The sequence below is a fragment of the Anas platyrhynchos genome, chromosome 39 (assembly GCF_047663525.1).
Source record: "Anas platyrhynchos isolate ZD024472 breed Pekin duck chromosome 39, IASCAAS_PekinDuck_T2T, whole genome shotgun sequence".
NCBI lineage: Eukaryota > Metazoa > Chordata > Aves > Anseriformes > Anatidae > Anas > Anas platyrhynchos.
The window spans coordinates 4423213-4448742 of NC_092627.1; the positions used below are offsets into that span (position 1 = coordinate 4423213).

The following is a 25530-nucleotide window of genomic DNA, read 5'->3' on the forward strand; positions in this document are numbered from 1 at the left end:
ACCCAGAGCGCTGCCCCGGCTGCAACTGCGCATGCGCGGCCACCACCCTCGGCCATGAGGGTGGGGGGGGTGGAGGCTCCCAGTGCGCATGCGCCTGGCAGCCCCGCTCGGTGCGCACGCAGAGGGCAGTGGGGCGGGGCGGGGCGGTTCCAGACCCGGGGGTTGCGGGTTCGAGTCCCGGGGCGGACACGTTTCTTCGCCGTGACACCCCGTTATTGCCATAACTAATACCGGGGCCCAAAGAGGCAGAAATACAGCTGCAGCCATCCCATCCGTGTGTGGTTAGGTAGCAATACCTGGGAACAAATCATGTCTAACCTGCGGTGTGATGTTGCTCACGGAGGCTGGTTTTCCATTATATGTTATCACGGTTACCTCTGTCTGCACCGGTTAACGCGAAAACGCCCAGCAATGTTTCCCAGGCGCTCAAATTTTGCTCGAATTTTGCAAATTTTAGCTGACAGAGCTGCAGCTCGCGAAACGCTGCCTCTGGGGGGCGGCAGTGTTTTAGAGATGAAACTGAAGTGTTTTTTGGTGGTGGTTCCTTCCCCCTCCGTCCTGCAAGATGGCATGGCAGAGAAATTATTTTCTGGTTTCTCATGTAGGTCCTCGTGTAGTCCTTCTTACAAGCTGCCTATATGGACTAGTCTATAAAGTATTTCTGCTAGAAACATGAGGAATATGTGACTGCAACGTGAGTATCCAAATGAGGTAACTCCATGCAAAAAAAGGGGATGTTAACTCCCTGTATAATCAGCTAATTAAGAGGCTGGCTGTTTCAATATATGCATAATATAGTGGACAGTAAGGCTATCCAGAATTTAATTCTTGGCTCTTAAGGCATCTGGAAAGTTGAATTTGTGAAATCAGATCTTAAATTTCAGCATGAACAGACGAACAGTTCAAACAAACAAAAAAGCAAAAAACAAAATGAACAAAATGTGATCTTAAAGTCAGAAGTTTAACCATGAAACTTCTCTAGAAGTCTGTACTGATGTAACTGTTAATAAGCACTGTAAAAAATACTGTTATTTTTGACTGGTCAGTATACTTCTAAGGACCTGGCTGACATCATGAAGAATACACATAAGTACATTCAATTTTTTGTATTTTTAAGCATTATAGGTTTCACCCATTTTATATGCATGCATGTATATGTGTATGTACATGAATGATCATTGTGGTGTCAGAAAAAACTCAGTGTTTATAAAGTTTTTCTAATGAATAGCAGAATCCATGCCAAGTGTACAAATGCTGCACATTCTCTTCTGCAAGGAGTTTTATAAATCCCCAAAAGCTGTAGGTTAGTGTAAGGTTTGAACAGTGCAGTTCATATAGTGGGCTCTTTCATAGTAGTTTTAGGAAACTACTGTTCTCAAGATAGATATGAATGCTTAGCAGTTTTATTGCTTCAGGTGTTCCGTTTCAAATGAAAATTAGTAATAAACCTAAAGGGAATAGATTGTGGGAGCGTTAAAGTTTATAGTTTAGGTAATTGCTAAGGTGTCTGAATTAGTAAAAAAAAAAAAAAAAAAAAAAAAAAAGTAATTGCTGTATGTATAAAGAGCCCACAGTGGTGGCTCTATGTTACCTACATGTTTATATCTGGAATTTTAGATCAGCATTTGGCACTTGTCAAGGAAGTGTTTAGTCACTTCATGAGCCTTAGTTGGTGGTCAGACAGCTCCGTTTGCATTGGAGTTGAGGCTTGTCTGATACGTGTGAGGTCTAGCTGGGGTCTATTCCCCCATCGTAGCTGAAAACAGCCTCCAAAAGGCTGTAAAGCAGGGTAGTGGATATTTTTAGAGTGGATAACATGGGAACCTTTCAGCTTTAATTCAGTGATACAGAATATTTAACACTTAAGTCTTTCCTAAAATACTTACTAATTCAGCTTTTCAGATTCTTTTATTTGTTAAAAACTATAGGGCTTGCAAAGCACACCATTATTTTAATGCTCATGTTGAGCAGTATGTAAAGCTTAGTGCTCGTGCAGTACATTAGTGAGGTTTCTTTCCACACATGCAGGCTTCTCAGCTCTGCCTCATCGTGGTGGTACTGCTCTCATTAGTAGGGATAAACATAAAGTCTGAAAGGTTGGCTCGTTTGCTAAGCTAGTTAAGTTTCTTATGTTTGGTGAGAGACTTCCAACAAGTTCTATACACGGTAGTGTGTTTTTTAGACATTAAACATTTAACATTAAAGGCAGGTAACAGCCCCTTCCTGCAGACTGAGTGGTGCTAACTTAAGGTGTGTGGCAGTCAGAGGTGGGTACAAGTTGATGCCATGTGGTAAAATTGTATACATATATATGCCATTGGCAGTTCTTCTGACTGGTTACTAAGGTTCTGTAAGCCAAATTCTATAATCATCAATCATCTGTTGTTTGCATATGTCTTAAGGAGGGCAGTCATTTTTCTTTGTCATTGTGATAACTGCTTAGTTTTCAAAAAAGGAAGGAAAGACAGAGAGCTTTATTATTATTATTATTATTATTATTTGAATTTGAATTGCTGTCCAGCCAGAGACATGGGTGCAGAGGGAGTTTGTCTGTCAGATGCCATTTAGAGAGCTCTGGTACATAAATTAGAGTGGAGAGATCAGAATGAGCCTTGATACTACTTCATTTATTTGATCACAGTGTGGGGAGAATTGAGACTTTGAAGCCAGTTTCTATGTGTTCAGATGGAGAATAAAACCATGAGAAGAAAAAGAGTAGAGCTCTCTCCTGGGCATAGAAAACTGGCAGGCTGTGACAAAGCGAGAGCTCTCAAAACCTTCCTATCAAACCTCAAACTTGGACCTGTCATTTTCTGGATAGCCAGTTTCCTGCCAGCCCACCTATTAGGTCATTAGAGATTGGAGGTATGTCCCTTCTAGGCCCTGGGTAGACTACCAGAGGGGCAGTGTCTAGCATCAAATGAACGTAGCTGCTCATTTTTGAAGCAGTAAGGACCTAGTGTCAGAAACTGGTTTTGTTATTTGAGCCAGGTTCTACTGACTGCATATGATTGACTCCAAGCCTGGACAGATATTCTCTCCACTTGAATACGTCTTTTACCAGAGCATAACAATCACTTAACAATCAATTAACAATCGACCTCATCGCAGTCTACAACTTCCTAGTAAGGGGGTGTCGAGAGGCAGGAGACCTTTTCTCCATTAACACCAGCGACAGGACCCGCGGGAACGGGGTTAAGCTGAGGCAGGGGAAGTTTAGGCTTGACATCAGGAGGGGGTTCTTCACAGAGAGGGTGGTTGCACACTGGAACAGGCTCCCCAGGGAAGTGGTCACTGCACCGAGCCTGTCTGAATTTAAGAAGAGATTGGACTGTGCACTTAGTCACATGGGCTGAACTTTTGGGTAGACCTGTGCGGTGTCAAGAGTTGGACTTGATGATCCTTAAGGGTCCCTTCCAACTCAGGATATTCTATGATTCTATGAATTTACGCTGACATACTTCTCAATTTTTATGTTTTTCCACCTGTAGATTGCATCTCACTGTAGGTTGCATTTTAGTCTCCTAATTTATTCCCTGATTTTTATTTTTATTTTTGTACCACCTCATTAGTGAATGTAGAAGAAAATGCATACTAGCTGGGCTGCATCCGGAAGTGCAAACCAAAGTGCTAGAGATAGCATGAATGTAGGAAAAACACACTTTATTGTCTTAATGAAGAAAAATAAGCTTTAAACTGACTTTAAATATGTCATAAGACTTCATGGTATTAGAAAACATGCTAAAACAGGCTGAAAAAACTATTATGAATCTCTCGTTTTCCAATACATTCTTAGACCAAATCCTTTGAGATTCAGAGCTATTGTCCTCACTTTAATGTGACCTTCTTTAATGCAACCTTATAATACCTTGAATATACATCTCTATGAGCCTGTGATAATATTAAACAATCATAAAGTCAATTGTTTTATAACTATTACATTATGAATTCTTTGTGTTTGTGGTACACTGAAAATTTGTTCATTGATCTTTTGCTTAATTCTACAGATACTTTTCTTACTACAGCCTGCATACAGAATGTTCTTTAAATGAGCACAGAATGTGCTTCAGGTAATTTAAAGGCTTCCTGGCTATCTTAAAAATTATATTGATTTTCACCTTGAATATTCACCTGTCCTTTATTTTTAGAGATATACAGGGAATGTGGGAGGGGAAGTGCGCCTTTTCCCCTTTTTTTTTTGTCACTCAGCACAAGGACAGTTATTGCCCAGCAATAACAGTATGTTCCATTTAGAGTCCAAAGCACTAATATCATTACTTTTTCTCTAGCTTTGATGTAAAAAAGATCCTGATTGTGGTTACAGAATCATAATCCTTCAGTATTTATTTTGAGGAGCTGTGAAGCCAACTTTTAACTGCCTTTGTATTCTACAGCTTTTTGTTTACAGCCTTTCTTCCTCTCTTTTTTCAATCTTATTTTTAGAAAAAATATAATAATGTTGCTGATAAGAGAAATGTAGCAGTCTTTCAGGCAAGTAAGAATAACCAGTATTAAACAAAAGGTAGAAAATCAGAAAACTATTGGCTAAAAGCTGCTATCTTGAAATGAGACTTGTTTGTTTTCAATAAGTAATTTTCTTATTTCTCTTCAAGAATGAAAGATTCTCAGTGAAAGCTAGTAGTTAAAATTAATATCCACTTGATGTGAAAATGGAACAAACATCAGAAGGACCAAGCATTTTGCTTGGCTAAAGAAACTGCAGTTCTCAAGGTAGGATAATAATTCTAAGTGAAAAATTTTCGTTTTTAAATACTTTTAATATTTCACTTTTAGAATTTGCATTTGCTTTCAAAAAGCAAATGTGGTTGGATTAGAAGGGTGTAAACTTGTACGTTCTAGTTTATTTTTAAAAGTGTTAACTTATGATTTTTTTATTTTTATTTTTTAACAGAGGAGGAATTTATCTACGTTGGGAATTTGTTAATAGATAATTGATGTATACAATGGATATGCATATACCATTTGGATTTTTTTTCTACTGTAGCTTCACGCAATTTTTGGCATTGTAATCTTCCAAGATGTCAATGCTTCTTTATACATTTCATGCGCTTATATGTAAAGTATGTTTAAATAAGCCACTGTTTTCAGTAGATCCTGCTTTTTCAGTGAAACTCTCGTTTTGAATATTGTGGTTGTCAGAATTCTGAAGCAGCAATGCAATAAAAGAAGTTGTATAAGATCTTTTATATACAGAAACCTAGATGTACACTTTGCATATATGTACAAGTGCTTTTCTCTGGTTACAGTGTTTGCAGTCTAGTGCTAGTAATCTTTACTATGAAAGGACTTTCTATTTTTAATCCTTTAGATAATTTTTCTTTATAAAGAAATATAATTAAAAGTGACTTTATTGCGAACAGTTTTGAAGTGCTGAAATTACACATGCTGCCTATTTTTCAAAGCCTGTTACTGCTAATGAGTTTTTTATCATTATTCTGCAAAGAATGGTGATGTTATGAATTGGTATGTTATATTGTCAACAAGCATTGTTTTTGAAGAAAAGGTTTGAAGATATTCAAAACTATCACTGTTGCAACAAATCTATTGCTTTCTTTTAAATAGTTGCGCCATCCATTACAGTCCTTTGAATTCTGACAGTAATTCAGGCAAACAGGAGGAACCAAAGACCAGATGATGCTTGTGTAGCAGGCATTTTTCTGTTCATTGCCAAGTGCACAGTTCACTGTTCGGTCACCTGTGTCGGCTGGTTTAGTGCCTTTAATGCAGTTCTCTGCATGCTCCCTATTCTATAAAGCTTATTTGGGGACTTCAGACATGGCCTGTCTTATTATTCCCTAAGGAAGGGTAAGGCCTTTACTGTCCAGCTGGAAGGATCACTAATTAGAGCCCTTGCTTTGGCACAGAGTGTGTCAAGCCTGCAAGCCTTCCTGCTGGGATCAATGGCATTCATGTTTGCTTTCATGAATGCACAATGGACAGGGATCTTGGCAAAGAACTGCCTATTTAGCTTGTGCTGAGAAGCTGAGTCTTCACAACATTTTAAAGTAATTGTAGAGGTAGAAAGGGAGCTATAAGAATACACCCTTATTATTCTGCTCAAAAAAAAAAAAAAAAAAAAAAAGAAGAAAAGTATTCTCTCTAACGAGAATCCAATCCGCAGTCAAAACCCAGCATATATTTTTGCCCACGTAATGCTCGTAAAGAAATTTAGAGTCATTACTCCTCTATGCTTGCAACTTTCTGAGAATTTAGGATACATTTATATTTTAACCATCTATAAAAATTTAAAACTTACCTTGCAGTAAATGCAAACTCTGTAAGCAATATGATTAATTCAGACTATGTGTGAGGTGTTGCCATTAATAAATAATGGTTATTGGCAGGGCAAATGCTTCATTTAATTCTTTCTTTTTTTCCTCTTTCCCTTTAGAGACAGGTATGTTTCTGCAAAGGGGGTAAGATTTTTAAAATGAGCTTGTTTTGGCATGTATTTTTCATGGAAATACAGACCTGGGTCTGTATTCTGGAGTGTCTCTTCAGGGGTCACCCAAATACACCATGAATATTATTTACCAGTAAAACAGCTTGACCGTGGCAACTGCCAGGTGCCCACCTAGCCTCCTCCAGCCTCCCACACCCTGTCCTTGACAGGGCAGGGTGGAAAAGCTCCTAACCTGTGATAAGAACATGGAAATCACCAATTACCATCATGGCCAAAAAACCCTTGACTAGGGGAAATTTATTATAGTTTATTGTCAAGTAAAAATAGAGAAGCGTGGTGAGAAACAAAACAAAAACAGCTGCCCCTCACCTGCTCCTTCTTCCCAGGCTCAACTTCACTCCCAACTCTTCCACCTCAGCACCCTGAGCCCTGAATGGTGTGAGAGGCTGGCAGTGGAGGTTGTGGTCTCTTCGTAACAGGTAGCCTCTGTCACTCCTTCCTCCTAACAAGTTCCCCTTTCTCCCTGGCTGCCATTCTTCAAGAACGCTCCAGTGGGGTGCAGTCCTCCAGCAGCAGACTGCTCAGGCATGGGCCCAACTTGGGCCACAGTTCTGCCAAAAAAACACCTGTGTGGGCTCTCCATGGGCAGCAGCATTTTTCAGAGCGCAACCAACTGCTGCAGGGGCCTCCGTGGTCTGCAGGAGGACTGCTTCACTGTGGTCTTCTCCACAGTCTGGAGGACAATCTCTGCCAAAACCTTGCCTCATAAACCCAACACAGTGTGGTAGATACTGGATGCCTTCACTTTATGTTCTTTTATCATTAGAAATAATGGATTTTTTAAAATAAACTTTAGAATAAAAATTTGAGCATGATGTTAATATAATAAAGGATGCTAGCCCCAGTAAATGAAATGTTATCTAATTGTATTTATTTGATTTCACAGTGGAGAAGATTTTAAAAATGACTAATCTAAAGATTAAGAAGAACAAAAGGCAGGCTGCAGCAGGGAAAAGGTAAAGTTGCTTTTGTACTTTGCAAGATGTGGTAAAGTATCAGCCTTTTAAGGCCAATAATAATTCAATTCTCTGATTAAAAAATGAAAGAGGTGAGAGGAAATATGTGAATGAAAGGATTATGGATAATGTTGAGTTCTGCTGTGCTTCTGTTTTTAAAAGGCAACCAAAGTGCAATATCTTGTTACATTTCATGTGTGCTGGAAATGAAACAATACATTCTGGGATAGCTCAAGTTTCATATGAGAGAGAGATTTTTAATTTTAATTTTTATTATTATTATATATTTTTTGAGATAAAGGGGCTACATGAAACATTGTCAGGTTGTCAGGACTTGCATTTTAAAACAGAAGTGCATCAAGATTCTGTTCTGGGTCTTCTATGTTTTCTCTGAACTGTGAAGCGATAGACTAAGCAGTTCTCTTAATGCAGTAAAATTTAGTTTTGCATTGCATTTTGTGGATGCAAATGTAGTACTTTAGCACTGGCAGGTAATTGGTGAAAGAGACAGCTGCTGTCTTTCTCCTAACTTTGCTCTCCAATTTAAAATGCACTAGGTGAGTGGGTGAGTCATTTTTTTTTAAATAATTACTAACTTTTGACTCTGTTTTTAAAACCTTAAATATTCTCTCCTGTCTTTGGTGAGATTGTGGTTTTATTGTTGATATTGCTGATCATAGGACACCTGTGCTATTGCTACTATATGTTTTTGCTCCACTGTGATGAAATTCTTGTTTGTACACGAAAGTAGCGTGTGAAGAGTTCCTCTTTCACTTGTGTGTGTGTGTTAGCTCCCTGTCAGATTTAACCCCCCCACCTTCCAAACCAGTAATTTGCCTTTCATGCCAAATGCTATGTGAAGTTACAGTGTTTGAGTGGTGATCACTCATGTGGGTAACATTGCCTGATTTTTCCTAATATGAGAAAATATCTGGATGCTATAATGTGCTGATTTTTAAAAGAGATACCAGAGAAGAGACCTTGTGCTCTGTATCTCTGTTGTGCTCTCATGCCATCATTGGGTGTGCACCCCTTCCCCCGTGTGCCCTCTGTTACGCACTCTCTTCGTTTTACCTCTGGCTCACTTGCTGTCTCTCATTGTCTTGGCTCTTGCCCTTTCACTTGCTGTTCGTCAGTCTTCTGTATGCTCCTTTGTGTTCAGTCATGGGCACGTGCTCTCTTGCTCTGTCTTTCTCACACATGCTTCTTCATGCTTAGTCTTGTGTGTTGCCCAAGTCTTTTTCTTACACAGTCACATTGTCCCTCTTCATCTCTCATACCGTCTTGTGCTCTGGCTCACTCTACTTTAGTGCTTCTTCCAAATTTCTCATTCACTTATACACTACGTACATCAGGTACAGAGGCATACACTACATCAGTTGTTTATTCTAAATAGTGGATATGTTGAACCCTTCTTTGTAACATGTTGCATGTTTTATGGCTAATCTGATGATCCATCAGTGAATGACAAACTGCTCCATTAATTGGATCATTAATATTAATCCAATATTAGTGCTTGGTTTTGTTTACTTCCACTACTTTATTAATATTATTCTCATTTTGTTTCAGAAACTCCAAGTGGAAAATAAAAAATCAAGTATTAGAGAATTTAAGGTCTTTGGGATTTGCTAAATTCAGTTAAGAACTGATTTCATTATTAATTCCAATGTCCAATAAAAATTGAATCTCACTGGGCAGGGTTTAAAATTCTGGCAAGGGTATTATCCATACAACAGCCTAGTCTGTCAGTGGCTAAGCATGTTGCAGTGGAAAAACTGAAGTCATAGCTTCAGGTAGTACTGTAGTCCAGCAGAAGGAATTTAAAAAAAAATAAAAATTAGGACTGTAGGCCTACTGCTAGCTAATATTTATCGACCCTAGCCTTGGTTAAATGATGCAAACACTAAGCAAATGTTTTCAGTAATATGGTCTATCAGAATTCATTGGAACTTAGAACTGAAACGTAATTAAAGTCAAATATAAATTATTGAGAGCAAATAGTTTCAGGTTAAGGAGTTGAACAAAGATAAGTTAGTAACTACTTTCCTCCATGAGAAGGGATGATGTATGAAGAAATTACATATTTCCATTAACTTTTTGTGTGTTGCCTGCAGTCTGCTTTGGAGAACATACCAGTTCCTCAACCTGAACTTATATATCAAATTCCAGGTGTCAAACCAACAAGTAGATGTGTCAAAATGTTTGATTCCTGGGTTCTCAGTTAGAGGTTCTGAACCCTCTACAAAGAAAAATGGGCAGAAATAAATGGGTCATCTTGAAGTTGGGGACTAATAATGATGGAGAAGAAAAAGAAATTTAAGTAAGCAGAAAATGTGACAAAAAGAAGTGGCTATCTCTGAGAGAAAAACAAAACAAAACAAACAAAAAAAAAAACAGGAATCTGTAGGTGCTGCTAAAAGACTTCATGTAGACCTTTGTTGGGAATTGGCATAATTGTTCGATCTAAGCTTGCTTTAAGCAACCAGGGGTAGGCCTTAGAAATCTCAGGGCCTGCTGTAGCTGAGCAAACCAAGCTGCCAGAGTAACTGTGAGAAGCTCCCACGGCAATGACTCCCACATCACCCAATTAAGGAACTCAGAAAATATTGTTATCAGCAGCTGGCCTCAAGGACTAGGCCTACGTGACCGTTAAGCACAAAGGGGGTTGTTTTCCTAACTTCTAATCAAAAGGTGGTGTTATTTTCTTAACAGTTTGTCTGGGTGCTTTTGACCAATAATCTTGTGTGAAACACTGTCCACCCCTGTAAAATTCACTATAAAAGTTGGGCTATTTGGGCAATAAAATGGTGAAGCATGATCTGACTCTGCTGGTGTCTGTTGTGCTTTCGTCTGTGCTTCGCAACAAATGGCGCCCGAACAGGCTGAGACCTGAACAGGGCCTGAACAGGACATCGCAGCGGGAGACCTGAACAGGACCTGAACAGACATCGCACCGGAGCAGGACATCGCAGCACCGGAGCAGACATCGCAGCCGAGCACGGACATCGCAGCGGCGCTGGGGCAAACATCGCAGCGCAGCGGGACACCAGCGGCGCCGGCACATCCGAACGCAGGTAGACCAGGGGACCAGTGGCGTCGGGACCAGCGGCGCCGGGACCAGTGCCGCCGGGGACCAGCGCCGGGGTCACAGCGCCGAGACTGAGACATCGGAGCGGCGCGGGACATCGGAGCGCCGCCGGAACTTCGGAGCGGACATCGGACCGGCGCTGCAGCTGACCAGACACCGAGCCGCAAACGCTGTACACAGGACTCACGGTGAGACGCGCTACTCCCGGTGAGAGACGCGGGACACGGTGGGACGCGGGGACTCACGGTGAGAGACGCGGGGTACGGAACCGCGCAGGACATTGAAGTAATCGCGGGACACTGAAGTAATTGCGGTAGAGGTAAAAGGGACGATAATCCCCGCACCTGCACTCTGACAGGTGAACGGGACGTAAACGCGCAATCCCCGCACCCGGGAGCGCCCGGGAGCACCTATAGACGGTCCCTGCCAGTCACTTGTCTTGCAAAGGTTGTAACAGTATAAACAAAGGCATGGAGAGACAAGCGGCCTATGATTTGCTCAAATGTTTCTTAGAAAAATGAGGCACGCAGGGTATAGACTGCAAAAAGGATTTACCAGGATTATTAGCATATGGAGTAACAAAGGGTTGTTTTATCAATCCGGATACAGTTTTTGAACAAGCAGAGTGGCGCAAATTTGGGGACAAATTGTTTGATGAAGTTATTAATGACAATAAGACTGCTAAAAAATTATCGAAGCCTTGGAAAACAGTCACTAACGCCTTAGCTATACATCAGGCTGAGCAGAGAGTCGCTGCTGCCGCTACAGAGCGACTGGGATTGCCGGGAAGAGCTGGTAGTGTTAATTAACCCTCAGATGGACGAGGAAATAAGAGAGCAAAAACCAGACAGAAAAAACACCAGCCCGTTTACAGACGGTGTTCAACAGAGGCAGAGGATGTGGAACCAAATAGCAAATGAGGCCCTACGTGAGGGTGAACACGAGATAGCTGCACAATTGATTCCAGAGGCCTTCCCAGTAATATACTCACCACCGGACGCCCAGGGTAATGTTATGGTTAATCTAGTGAATTTGGACTGGAAATTGTTAACTCAGCTGCGGTCCACAGTAAATGACTCAGGTCTGAAAGGTGAACCTACGAGACACATGCTGGACTACATTTGGGGAACAAATATTTTGCTTCCAGGAGACATACGCAACATAATGAAGTTAGTTTTGACCCAACACCAGCAGCTTTTATTTAATGCCCATTGGCAGGCTGCTTGTCAAGAATCAGTCGCAGTGATAAGACCACCGGGGGACCCTTTACATGGGGTCACGCTGGAAGAGTTGATGGGGATAGGACCGTATTTTAGGACAGAAGCACAGGCATTGCTGGGACCTGATAAAGCCAAGGAATCAATGAGAACGGCCAGAAGAGCATTGGATCGGATAAAGGAGCCAGGGGGAATACCTTCCTACATGGGAATCAAACAGGGTAGAGAGGAACCATTTGGGCTTTTTATTGATCGCGTTGCAAATGCAATACAGGCGGCAGGGGTGCCCGATTACCTCCAGGGCATGATATTAAAACAGTGCGCAATTCAGAATAGCAACCCCTCTACTCGCAATATATTGGCTTCCTTGCCCGGGACATGGACAATCGAGGAAGGGTTGGAAAGAATGGCTCAGGTACCAGTAGGCCCACAGGCTATGTTAGTAGAGGCAGTAAAGCAATTAGGTGACAGCATGCGAGAACAGGCACAGGCTGTGAAAGAGCATGCTGAGTTTACACAGAGTCAGGTCCTTGCAGCTCTTGCTCCTTTGCAAACCGCCGGTGGTCAAGTACCACCCCCTAGTAACCAGTTACCACACCGCTGCCGATGTTATCGTTGTGGTGCTTTTGGACACGTGAGACGAAACTGCAGAGCTGGGGCAGTATGGTGCTCAAATTGTCAGTCGAACAATCACAAGGAAGCGGCATGTCGACGCAACATGCCGGGAAACGGCCGGAACAGCGGCAAGAGTCGCAAACGCCTCCCGTGGCCGCTCCGCTCCCGGCCCTGGCCCCGGCGCCGGCACCGGCCGGGGCAGCGCGGCCGCGGGCGGCCACCTCTCGGCTGGGGCCGGTCCCGGTCCCTGTGCCCGAAGTTTCCCAAGCCCGCCCCGCCGAGGCGGAGGATGCAGCAGGACGGCGCGGAGCAGGGCGGCTTCCCCTGGCCGGAGCCGCTGCCCGTGGCCGGCCCGGCGCTGCCGGCCCGCTGCCCGCGCTGCGGGGAGCGCGGTCGGTTCGGCCGTGACGCGCATGTCAGGGCGAAGTTCAGCAGGATGGTGGAGGCCGTGGACAAGACGAAGGAGAAGCGGCTCGACAGGCTGACCGGGGAGCTGGCCCAGAAGACGGCGGAGCTGCTGGAGGTGCGGGAGGCCTTCGTGCAGCTCTCGCAGAAGCAGCAGGAGGTGCAGCGAAGGGAGCGGGTGCTCAGCAGGCAGGTGAACGTGGCGGTGGAGATGATCGCGGCCTTGAAGCAGCGCCTCAGCGAGTTCGAGGAGGAGGCAGAAAAAGAATTGCAGGGAAAAGCCAAGCTCCAGCACTTCATTGAGAACCTGCTGCAGCGCGTGGACCTGGCAGAGAGGCAGCTGGAGTATTACCAAAACCAGCAGATAGCCTGCAGCCGTATAGCAGACGTTCCACTCTCTTTCCTAACTAGTAATCATGTGTCTCATCCATTTGTGGTGAATGGTCAGTGGCAAAAAGAAAAGGGGGAGAGTAAGGGGCGGCAAAGACAGAAACGGTACCAGGAGGATGCCACTGACACTGACGGCACGGGTAATAGCAGTAGTATAAGTGACACAGGTGCGGGGCGGCGGGCACCAGTGTCCTGGAAATGTGATGGTGATGAAGACTGCTCAGATGGCAGTGATGAGAGTGCTTGTGTGAAGAAGACATGTGCTGAATCTGACTTTGTGTGCAACAGTGGTCAGTGTGTGCCAAACAGATGGCAGTGTGATGGGGATCCGGACTGTGAAGATGGGTCTGATGAGAGTGCTGAGCTGTGTCATATGAGAACATGCCGGGTAAATGAAATCAGCTGTGGTCCTCAGTCGACCCAGTGTATCCCAGTGTCGTGGAAATGTGATGGTGAAAGAGACTGTGACAGTGGAGAAGATGAAGAGAATTGTGGCAATGTGACTTGTAGTGCAGCAGAGTTCACATGCAGTAGTGGACAATGTATTTCCAAAAGCTTTGTCTGCAATGGTCAAGGTGACTGCTCCGACCACTCGGATGAATCTTTGGAGCAGTGTGGCCGCCAGCCTGCACCTCTGGTGAAGTGTTATGTGAGTGAGGTGCAGTGTGGCTCAGGTGAAAAAGACTGTGACAGAGATCCTGATTGCAAGGATGGAAGTGATGAAATTAACTGCCCTTCTCAGACTTGCAGGCCAGACCAGTTCAGATGTGAAGATGGGAACTGTGTCCATGTGAGTAGGCAGTGCAGTGGTGTGAGAGACTGTCTGGAGGGCACTGATGAAGCAAACTGTAACAATGTTATTCAGTGCTCTGGACCTGGCAAATTCAAGTGCAAAAGTGGAGAATGCATAGGTATCAATGAAGTGTGTAACCAGCAGAGAGACTGCAAGGACTGGGGTGATGAGCCCCTGAAGGAATGCAACATAAATGAATGTGACTGTCCATCTGGGTTTGAGTTTGTAGACAAGAGAAACTGTGGAGATATTGATGAATGTCAAAACCCTGGTATCTGTAGTCAAATCTGTATCAACCTGAAAGGTGGCTACAAATGTGAATGTAGCCGTGGATATCAGATGATTCCTGCTACAGGAACCTGGAAAAGGCCATACCGGTACAAAAATACAAATAACACCTGTGATTACAATGATGCTGCTAAGCAGGGTTTAGGGGTTCATAGCATGGAGACAAGGGGTAACAACTACAGTGTTTGGAACAATTGTACAGCTTTGGCCTTACCTCCTGATGTTTTTCTGATTTGTGGGGATAGGGCCTGGCAAGGTATCACTGCAAATGCTATCAGAAGTCCATGTTACTTAGATAAACTCATTGTATTCGCTTCTAGCTTGTTGCAGTTGCATGAAATCACCAGACATAAATGGGCATTGCTTGCACCGGATAGCAATGATAATGTTGAATTGTGCGGGGTTGCAGCTAGGGCGGCATTGGCAATTTTAGTGCTTGGAGTGGCATCTGTGGCCACACATAACAACTGCTCGGCTGCGGGGATCAGCTGCGGTGTGGACGCCCGTAGGTGCACCCTGAGCGTTTTGTTCGGAGGGGACTCCACTCTCAGCTGCTCACCGCAGGAGCAGACAAAGATCTCCTGTAGCTGCAGACATACAGTAGGTTTTCAGCTGCTGGAGGGATACTAACTGGAGTATTAATAATTATATGTGTTATTCTTAAATGTCCAGGTATTTTGTGTTGAAAGTATTTGTGTAAGGGTAAGGTTTTAAAACAAAGTGTTGCAAGTCACTTCACGAGGAACACAATGAGACACAATACTTGTTTGTTTGCTTATCATTCTAAATTATATTCTTGTGGTATGATTGAGGTTATGGTATGATTGAGAGTGAGATGTGCCAGAGGCCTCTGGGTGTACGATTGTGCTCTGTATGTGTGATTGTACTGTGTACTGTGTGAGTGAGAGTGCATATAGCCATAGTCCAGGTTATCGTTGCCATAGTGCAGGATTCTGGAATATAGCCTTAGTACAGGTTATTGTTGCCACAGTATAGGATCCTGGGATATAACCACAGTGCAGGCTAAAAGCATAGGTAATTGGTGCCAGCAAAAATCATAGAAAAATGGATTTATTAAAAAGATTCAATATGATATCAATCCTTTCAATCAATGGTTCACTGATTTGTTTGAAACAATACATAGATGGTTACTGGGATTAGTCAAAGGGGCATTAAGGATTCTGTTCATTGTGGTGTCAATCATCATTACACGTAGTATTGTGATAAATGTGGGATTTTGAAGTGGTGCCGGGAACAGGTATCCAGTGGATCACTGTAAAGTGGACTGAAGCAGTTTTAGAATCTGCACACGCTGAAGACGACCATGAAGAGGTTCCTGATAATCATTCTGACAATGACGTGGGCTGTGACACCTCAAGGACTGTCAAGAACAGCCTTTGATCACCATCAAGTGATTAGGTTTAAGTGTGTTACTATTAAGTTGTGTTACTTACTATTAGATTGTGTTACCATTAAATGCTTACAGTAATTATAGTATTATTAGGGTTAAGTTATATAGTTGTGTTATGTTGTATATTTGACGCCTGCTGTAAAACCAAGCACTGCCTGTACAAAAAGAAAACGGGGGAATTGTTGGGAATTGGCATAATTGTTCGATCTAAGCTTGCTTTAAGCAACCAGGGGTAGGCCTTAGAAATCTCAGGGCCTGCTGTAGCTGAGCAAACCAAGCTGCCAGAGTAACTGTGAGAAGCTCCCACGGCAATGACTCCCACATCACCCAATTAAGGAACTCAGAAAATATTGTTATCAGCAGCTGGCCTCAAGGGCTAGGCCTACGTGACCGTTAAGCACAAAGGGGGTTGTTTTCCTAACTTCTAATCAAAAGGTGGTGTTATTTTCTTAACAGTTTGTCCGGGTGCTTTTGACCAATAATCTTGTGTGAAACACTGTCCACCCCTGTAAAATTCACTATAAAAGTTGGGCTATTCGGGCAATAAAATGGTGAAGCATGATCTGACTCTGCTGGTGTCTGTTGTGCTTTCGTCCGTGCTTCGCAACAGACCTTCACTCAGCTTGATGCAGAAAGTGGGCTTGTCCTACACATGTATGGAAGACTGGTGACACTGACTGTGTAGCTTTGTGTCAAGGAAGCTGCAGCATAGTCCTGACTGTACGTGATCGTCTCTAGCACAGAACACAATTATCAGATTCAGTTCAAAGAGAAATTCCAGACTTTGGTCAAACATACATTGAAGGTCAGCTTATGATTTTTTAATTATGTATTTTGTTTCCTAGAGATCATTATCATTATAGATGAAATGGCAAAAATTTTTATCAGTTTACTGAAAGCACAAGTAATACAGTTGTAGAGGCTAGTAATAACGTGAAAGAATGCAAAATTATTACACAAGTTTATATTTCAAAGAATCATTCCTGATTCTGTTTCTTATACAGGAATATCAAAGAATGGCATTCATTCAATTGAAATGAGAGTGCACTATAGCAGTTTCCAAATATTAAGATTGCTGGAGGGAACTCCTGTAACAATAAGTATATATCTTCCAACATACTTAGGTATGCACAGCAGAAACCGATGCCATTTACAACAAAGTGTATTGGTTCTTTTCTTTGTAATCGTCTGTCACTTCTTGTCTGGTAGTAACATGCATTATTCATTGATAATAATTTATATTTGTTATAGTTTTTGAATTTTATAGAGGTTTTCCTCATTATTGAAACATTATGTACACAGATTTTGTTAAACTTGGAACTTAGAAAATGGAAAGAAGTGGTTTCAAGTAGAGTATTTGGAAGATCATAAGAATGTAGATGAAGAACTTCATGCTTCTTGTCATCTTAAATGAATTTTATTATTTAAGTTCCTCTTTGGCTGTATATAATTGCTTTATAAATATTAAAGTGTCTAATAATCACTAATATTGAAACTGTGAAGGTTTACAGATATCTTCAAGGCAAAAATGGCAGGGAGAGTAACATTTTTAGCTAGACCAATACAGTTAAAAAAAAAACAGGCAAGCTTTTGGATATGAAGCCATTTTCTGGCACCTACGCAAAAAGACACTTAAATAAGGCATGAAATAAATTCTCTTATGTTCCTGCAAGATTGAGAACTGTTGCAAAACTTTCATAACGAGTTATAATGTAGTTCAGAAACATCTGTCAGTGCTGTTGGTCTAAATTTCTTGATACTTTTAACATCCATTAATAACTTTTTTTCCATTTAATAACTTTTTTTTTCTCTCTAGATTTATAGTTTAAAGAAAAAAATAGCCTATCACAGAAATATTTTCCTATTAAAACTTTATTAACAATATATCTTCTTATTAACAGTCTCTTATTTAAAGAAAAGCAAACAGACACTATATATATATGTTTATATATATGTTTATATATATATATATAGTGTCTATAGATATATAGATATATATCTATATATCTATATATCTATATCTATATCTATATATAAAAACAGTAATGACAAAAGAGCCTCACAACATTTACATCCATATCTTTGTTTTTTTCTTCTTCCTCTTCTTCTGAATGTTTGTGTAGAGTCTGCTTCCACAGAAAAAATGTTGATGGCTTTATTTCCTCTTTCACATAAAAGCAATATTTAATGCAAGAGGCTATCACTGAAAATTGCAGGTTCTGACCATTTCCTAAATTCCTGGTTTTATGCGTGTCTGAGTATTAAAAAGAGTAGCCACTGGGTGGCTGCTGTGGTTGAGAGAATAATGAAATTCTTTGTAATGGTTATAGCATGACATTCTCTTTCAGAGTAAAGAGTGCTGTAGTGGATGAAGATCTTCATTTTCTTCTGTTATGGATTGTCCTATCATATAAAAGAATGCGTTTTATGTGATATAAAAGTATCTTTAAAAATGTATTGGAACTCTGAGAACCCACTTGCAAGAATCTAAATGATTTTCACTTCATTCTTGAACACGGCTAAGTGCTTTAGTTGTTATTACTGAATATGATTTCATCCTGTAATTAAGTAATTCAGTGTGAGGCTAATAAAAGTTGTGTTTTGCAATTTGTGCATAAGAACAACAGAAAATATCATGAGAATCACCTTGACTAATTTTAAATTAATGAAATAACATTATCTTTAATGCTTTGCTGAAAGCAATTTGCAAATTATGTTAAAAAAACAAACAAACAAACAAAAACATAATGGGAAAGAGTAGTTTGGGGGTTAAATAGTAATTAGTAAGATTAGAATAGTAAGACGGAAATAAAGGATCAGTGCCTTAAAAGATGTCAGGGTAAAAACTTCCATTCTCTAGAAGGACATTCTTTCACTTAAAAAGAAAATTTTGGGTGTCTAGTATGGAGGGGGACGGTAAGCTGGTAACAATGTCACTACTAGCAAAGACTGGTACTTGGAACAAATGACAATTATTTGCTCTAACGAGTAATTGCCCAAGATTAGGAAAGGTGCTGGGGCTATATGGGTGAAATTATTTTAATCCCCTTAATAAATAAATAAATAAATAAAAGTTAAAAAAGAAACAAAAATCACTTCAAGATTCATTTAGAATACCTGACTACAAGGTAACATTCAACGAAATCAAGCTCTTCATGATGGATAGATTCCACTGCAATAGTGTAATCTTCAAATTGAGAGTGGAAAAATAGTAAAAGAAAGTGTCAAAAATGAGACTTCGGAAGAAATAATGAATTCTTTTAAACTAACTTAGTACTTAAGAAGAATTAAAAAAAGAAAATGGCAAATGTAGTAAAAATAGCAAAAGAGTAATAGGAAAAATGGCAAGGGAAAAAGGAAGATATAAATACTGATAATAGGGATAACCAGATATGTAACTCCATTGAAGAATGGATTTGATTATTAATTAGTTGTGGTCAGCATGCCACTATAGAGGTGTTCGTGTGGAATGGGGGAAGTCTCATAGACATAGGAACATATGTCTAGACATAGGAACTTGATCTGCTTGAACCCCAGCTCTATAGGTTAACTAATGAAAGTAATTACAAAAATTAAGATGATGTTCAGAGAAAATAGAAAGGAAGCTAAGATGTGTGGTCAATAACATTGTTTCTTGAGTCAGTGAAGTCTGGAAGAGATACTAAGGAATTTCTGATGAGGTAGTTTTTGGAAACTGTAGATCTCTCTAACAGTATTAAAGGGAAAAAAGTAGATAGGAGTGTTCACTCTAGTCATATATGACATTTTAGCTTTCTAAATATGGATTATGGGGAAAAAAATGGTAGTAATAATCCAAGAGCCTAGGTACTGACATTCAACCAGTATCTTCATTGATTTCTTTGCCATGATAAATCTGATATTGAGGATTAAGAAAAATTTTAGGAAAAAACAAAAGAACTTTAGATCCTATGATTCTTCATTGATTTGCTTTAACTTAAATGGGTAAACAGGAAGAGATTCTTTAATGCCCTTGGTTTTTAAAGGGCAAACTCAGAGAAATGAAATATTTACAAATACAACACTGAGGAGCCCAAATACTCAAAAGTGAGACATAAATTCAACATGAAAATTTGTTTTTGTTCCCAGAAATGTAAGTTGAAAGAGGGCCTGCAGCTGTCTGAGGAGTACTGACTTCCAAAAGGGTAGTAAGGAAAGAGGATGTGAGAATCCCAGAATCATAGAATGGTTTGGTTTGGAAGGTACCTTAAAGATAATTGAGTTCCAAGCCCCCTGACAAGGGCAGGGACACCTCCCTGGTGCCCAAGGACCAGGTTGCCCAAGGACCCATCCAGCCTGGCCTTGAATACTTCCAGGGGTGGGGAAGTGTTCCACATCTTCTCTGTGGGTAAGTGCATCCACAGCTTCTCTGGGCAACCTGTTGCTGTACCTCTCCGCCCTCAGAGCAAATAATTTCTTCTTTATATCTAAACTAAGCCTCCCCTCTTTAGGTTACTCCTTGCCTGTAAAGCAATTCCGTGTTTCTCTTAGATAAACATTATTTTACCTAAAGTTACTTAGTAATGCACCAGGAATTTATTCAAAATAGTATATTGCTTTTTGTGTGTACTAATATTTCTAACTAATTTAAAATTTATGTACTTCCTTGCAGTAAACTTACGTTTTGTCTTCTAATCTTTTCTAAATGAAACATATTTGGTAAGGTGTCACTCTCAGCTCTGTTTCCAAGCAAGTGTTGGAAATAGGTGGAGAATTCATTCAAAATTTTAGTAAACTGCACCAATTTTGTGATTCTGGAGATGAATGAGGTTAACATTATTTAAGAGAGAACATGGTGAAAGCAGTATTGGACCATTTGCATGGAATTGCTGAAGTGCCTAAATTCTCCATACAGATAAGAATGTTTGAAATTGAATGGTTTTCACACATGCCAAATAGTGTATGCATGACTTCCCTGCTTAAATGCTTTATGCTTCCTGAAATTTGGTGACTTGTTGCCTCTTCAGGTGTAGGTAGAATATGTGTTGTTCTAAGACATTAGAAAACAAGAAGAGAAATTATTTTTGTGCCCTTATTTCCTTTGTTGGGGAAAGGGGCATAGGCCAGTAAGATTCTGAACAACTGAAATGTTAAAGCTTGTGGGCGTTGCAAAAAAATGACTACATATATAAGTCTTTGCAACTGTTTGGAGCTGCTTTTATGAAAATGGTAATATACAATGAGAAGTAGTCCATGGAAACTAGTGCCTAGAACAAAAAGCCAATGTATTTTTTCTTTATTATATAATGTTCAATTATATGTGCCCGATAGCCATCCTGTGCAAAGAACATATCAAGAGCTTTAAACAAAATCTGATTATAGTTATATTCAAAGCTATTAGAATTGATTTCAGAAAAGCTCTCCATAACATTTACAGAGCCATTTGCAATTCTGGCTATAGCGGTGGGGGGGGGAGGGGACAAAGAGATTGTGGTCTCCTAGAGTACACAAACCTTTACAAAATCTTTTCTTACTCTTTGCTCCTATGAATCTCTGTGGTCAGTAATTCTGAGAAATTCCTTTGTTACCATTAAGATGGCCAATCCTTTCAGTTCTCTGAAGTACACTTGTCTAAAGCTAAACCCGTAAGTATAGACTATGTTAGAGGGAGGACTGCCATTTGTCTGGAAAATAGGAATTAAACCTGTGTTATCCTCATTGCGTTCTGTTAGGGTTTCTAGAAAAGATAGAAACTGCAAACAATTCAGCTTGATTTCCATATCTGTGTGGACATACAACAGGTCAGGTGCTTGGTAATTCCTTATTTTGTAGCTCAACCGTGCATACGAGAGAAACTGACTTCTTACCAAGAGACACAAATGCATGATGTATCTAACTTCAAAACTGCTCACTCAGAATTAATTTGCTGTTTGCTAAGAAATGTGCAGATGCATATGGAGTTCTTTGTCTTTCTTTTTTCCTTTCAGTGCCATGAGCACTAGGTTAATTGAGGTGCTGGGTACTATCATTTAAATGTTAAAATTGCATTGTGGTTATCTTCTTCAACAAAGATATGTGCCTTGATGTAATAAACTTGGCATGATATTTAATTGTTTGTAATAAGTGTGGTAAAATCACGGTCATTCATATTTTACAAAATCACAGAATCATCTAGGTTGGAAGAGGACTCCAGTATCACCTATTCCAACCTCTGACCTAACACTAACAAGTCCTCCACTAAACCATATCACTAAGCTCTACATCTAAACGTCATTTAAAGATTTGTTACAGAAAATGTCCAGTGCCAACCCATTAAAAAAAAAAAAAAAGTAATAAAAAGGTGTGCTTGTATATATATGTATTTAATAGTGGAATTTTAATTTGCAAGTGTAATTATGCAAATACCCAAAATATATTTGAAGGCTTTAAACTTATGCTGGCTTCGTATTTTTATAGCAAACTTTAATCTGAAAATAGACACAGCTCATAGCCTGTTAATACAAATATATCTTCATCAGTATTAATTTATCTTCAATCCATCCATGATTCTTTTTAATTTTATTGTCCACTTCCCATCCCACAGTTAGAAAGACATAGTCTAGAAATGAAAAATTGAAAACAAGTGGTCTGGAAATTAAAAGTTGTGCTTAGATTGATCATAGCAACTATTAAAGAAGTTTCCTATTATTGTTTTTAAGACGTTCATGAAAATTTTAACTTCCATGTTTAAGGTTTCCATGATTTGTCTACTGTAGCATGCAGTAGGCAAGCAAGCATATTGTCCTTATCATTCTGCTTTCTCCTGAATAGGCAGAAGGCACGGTACAAAAACATACCTGGTACAAAAGGCTTGACAAGCAGAGATAAAACAAGGCACTTACAAAGTTATAAGTTGAGAAAAGTAGTATTGCAGTAAACTGACTGCTCCACCTGATCCTCCTGTGCACATTGGATTACTTGCAAACTAGCTGGATGCAGACGTTCTGTGTCTGAAGAAACAGATTGTTCTACCATTTTCTGAATTTGTATTGACCATGTCTTTCATCTTCATTTTATGACGAGATCAGTTGACTGGACTTAAAAAGGTCTAGGAGCTAATGATTTACCTTGAAGGCTTTCCATCATAGCTGTTTTTTTCCTGGTGGCTACAGCCTGTTGCCTTTTTTTTTTTTTTTTTTTTTACTGCTTATAGTGAATTGAGCGTCCTGCCCTAGAAGTGAAGAATGGGAGATAGTTAGAGAAAGAATGAAGTGATAAACTGTTCCCTCCTTGTCACATTCATCCTGGTTTCCTAATAAGGGACTTTTTAAAATTGAGCCTTGCGCTACTGTGCATCAGGAAGAGATCTAAGCAACCAACAGGTGACATACATAGAAGTTTGCTGTGGTAAGTGGAAAGTTTAAATTCGTGATTTAAACTTTCTGGCTCAGCTCTGGCCAGCAGCCAGAACCTTTTGGAGCCGGCCGGAGCTAGCTCTGCTCTGACATGAGGCAGCTGCTGGGCTCTGCTCACCCCTGCAGCCAAACCCTTACCATGTGTACCCAGTACACAAAGCTTGGCTGGAATGCTACAGTACAGTTCCAACAATTCATAGAATCACAGAATGGTTTGCATTGGAAGGGCCCTTAAAACCACCTGGTTCCACCCCTTCTGCCATGGGCAGGGATACCTCCCACCAGACCAGGTTGCTCAAAGTCCCATCCAGCCTGGCCTTGGGCACTTCCAGGGATGGGGCACCCACAGCTCCTCTGGGCAGCCTGTACCACTGCCTCACCACCCTCATAGTGGGTGAAATTTGTTTAATGCACTTCTTCACAGATTTAGTCTTAATTTCTGACTCTGGGATTAAAGCTACAGCTGCCTAGAGGAGCCTGCTAAAAATTGATCAAGGGAACTGTCATCATCTTTCTTTTTCTCTTATGAAGTATGTATTTCTGTATGGACACCATTGGCACACAGAGATGAGGTAGGAATGGAGCACAGATGTGTTAAAACTTCAATTAAAAGCAAATTTCAAGCCTTAGGAGAGGTGATACTTTGGGATAGGGTGCGTGTGTTTTTCTTTCTTTGTTTTTCATGAAAAGCAGATAAAAACACTCATATCCTTATGGACAGTACTTAATAAGTTTATCTTTTTATTTGACGTGAGGGTATGGAACTGGATTTAATTTTTTTTTTGACCCATACAAGTGACTGGAAATTTTGGTACAGTTGCCAGAGACAACATCTGATTTTTTCACTGGTCTCTATTGCAAATTATATTTCCATCAGAGTACTTTTCATGACGAATTGTTCATGAAAATGATTTCAGGAGGTAGAGCACCTGCTGAAGTCCTGCATTGCATATTAATGTAAAGGCGACAGGTCTTGCAATTCTTGTGTGATGTTCAACTCTGGCAACATGCAAACTGCTTTTTGTTAATGAATTGTGCTAAGTAATGCTTTACTCTTTTATGTATGTAATTATTAATATGTAAATTACCAATGCAGGTTGGCAGTTTGGCAGAGCAAGACCTTTTTATAGTTTGTCTTGTTTAGACTGAAGAAAATCAGAGGCACTTATGGAAAAAAAAGGAAAATGGCTGAAATATATAGTTGCAATAGTTGTAAGCTGTGAGTAGGCATGAAACATTAGTTAAAATACATTAAATGTTTACTTAGTCAAATAGTGACTTCAGTCATGCAACAGAATGGTTCCCTGCTAGTTCAATAAATCTAATGAGGCAAAGCAGTACCTTTCCTGATGTTACTGGTTTACAGCCATTCAAAGGATACTACAGTGAGCAAATGGCTACTTCATTTCTTGATGCCAAGGACATTTAGCATAGCTAATGAGGGACCAAGACAAAAAAGGCTGTAAATTATTTTTGACGATTGGAGCTCCTGGATTAGTGAAAAACTCAGAGTTAAATCTCGGTGTCTGTTGCAGGAAATCTGTGCTTTTGGGTCTGTTCTTGTTTTAAATATTTATTGCCATATGAAATCAGGCTATGTCTAGCAAAAACATTGGAAGACTTGCAGAGAAGCAGGATCCAGAAAGATTAAAAATTTGGGCAAGTGCTTGGGTTATTGAAAGACCAAAGCAAATTTTGTCTGTAGACTTTCAGACTTTGGAAAGAGTTCAGTTACTTTTTGTTTGTGATTGCTATTTTCTGTCTCTTAATGAAATAAAATAGAAATCCATGTGTTCATATGAGATGTTAATTTGCATGTAATTATGAGAAATAATGATTCAGAACACTTCGAATCAAAAACAGTGATAGGATTCAAGTTTCCATAAAAATATCATCTTTAAGTGGTAGTTTTAATTCCAGGTTCTTTGCATTTCAATATGAAATATAAGACTTTACATCAGAGATTTTACATTACTTTACAAGCTATGTAATAAGTTGTAATAAAAACTTCCCATTTAAAAAAAAAAAAAAAGAAAGAAAAAAAAGAAAAAATAAAGATAACCAGCTGATGCATTGCCTGAGTACATATTTTCTCAGCCATTTGCCTCATTTTATGTACAGCTGAAATGTATGTTATGTATTTTCTCTCTACTTTGTCTATAAATATATATTTTCATATCCATAAGAATATACTCATGTTCTTAGTAAATGAAGGCATGCTTTCAATAAATTGAATGTCCAGCTGGCTGAAGATTTAAACAGAAAAAGGATACAAGAAGATATTTGGTAGATAAACATGTTCTTGTTTAGTCTTTTTTGATACTGATTGTTTAGAACTCTGAATGCTTGCTTATGCTAGCTTTGGGCTGTTCTTCAAAAAGTCAATCAGCACAGTCTAGATGGTGGCTTTGATCTTTGTTTTTATATTTGTTTTAAGAGACTAAAAGACACGAAATTTGTGATTACATGGTTTGTGAGATCATCCCCCCCTCCACACATTATCCACAGATGGTTTAAGGGGACTAAAGAAA

At 40.0% G+C, this 25530-nt stretch overlaps 1 protein-coding gene across 7 annotated transcripts; it reads left to right on the plus strand.

The window, feature by feature from the left end:
• The first annotated feature begins 141 nt into the window (after window positions 1–141).
• LOC140001233 (uncharacterized) lies at window positions 142–18981 on the plus strand. Of its 7 annotated transcripts, XM_072032400.1 has the most exons (6): window positions 142–286; window positions 606–694; window positions 4008–4070; window positions 4614–4731; window positions 7371–7440; window positions 10322–16034. In XM_072032400.1, exon 6 carries the CDS (start codon window positions 11345–11347, stop codon window positions 14864–14866), a length of 3522 nt encoding a protein of 1173 aa, XP_071888501.1. In that variant the 5' UTR covers window positions 142–286; window positions 606–694; window positions 4008–4070; window positions 4614–4731; window positions 7371–7440; window positions 10322–11344; the 3' UTR covers window positions 14867–16034. The 7 variants fall into 7 exon arrangements, 3 of the variants coding, with proteins under 3 accessions (XP_071888501.1, XP_071888503.1, XP_071888502.1); XR_011806322.1 differs by lacking the exons at window positions 142–286; window positions 10322–16034 and adding an exon at window positions 17996–18981 and having other exon boundaries at window positions 427–694; XR_011806320.1 differs by lacking the exons at window positions 142–286; window positions 10322–16034 and having other exon boundaries at window positions 427–694; window positions 7371–8405.
• The last annotated feature ends 6549 nt before the right edge of the window (window positions 18982–25530 follow it).

What these genes read in the sequence shown, in the direction of transcription:
- LOC140001233 (XM_072032400.1), top strand. Translation starts at nt 11,345, where the DNA reads ATGGACGAGGAAATAAGAGAGCAAAAACCAGACAGAAAAAACACCAGC.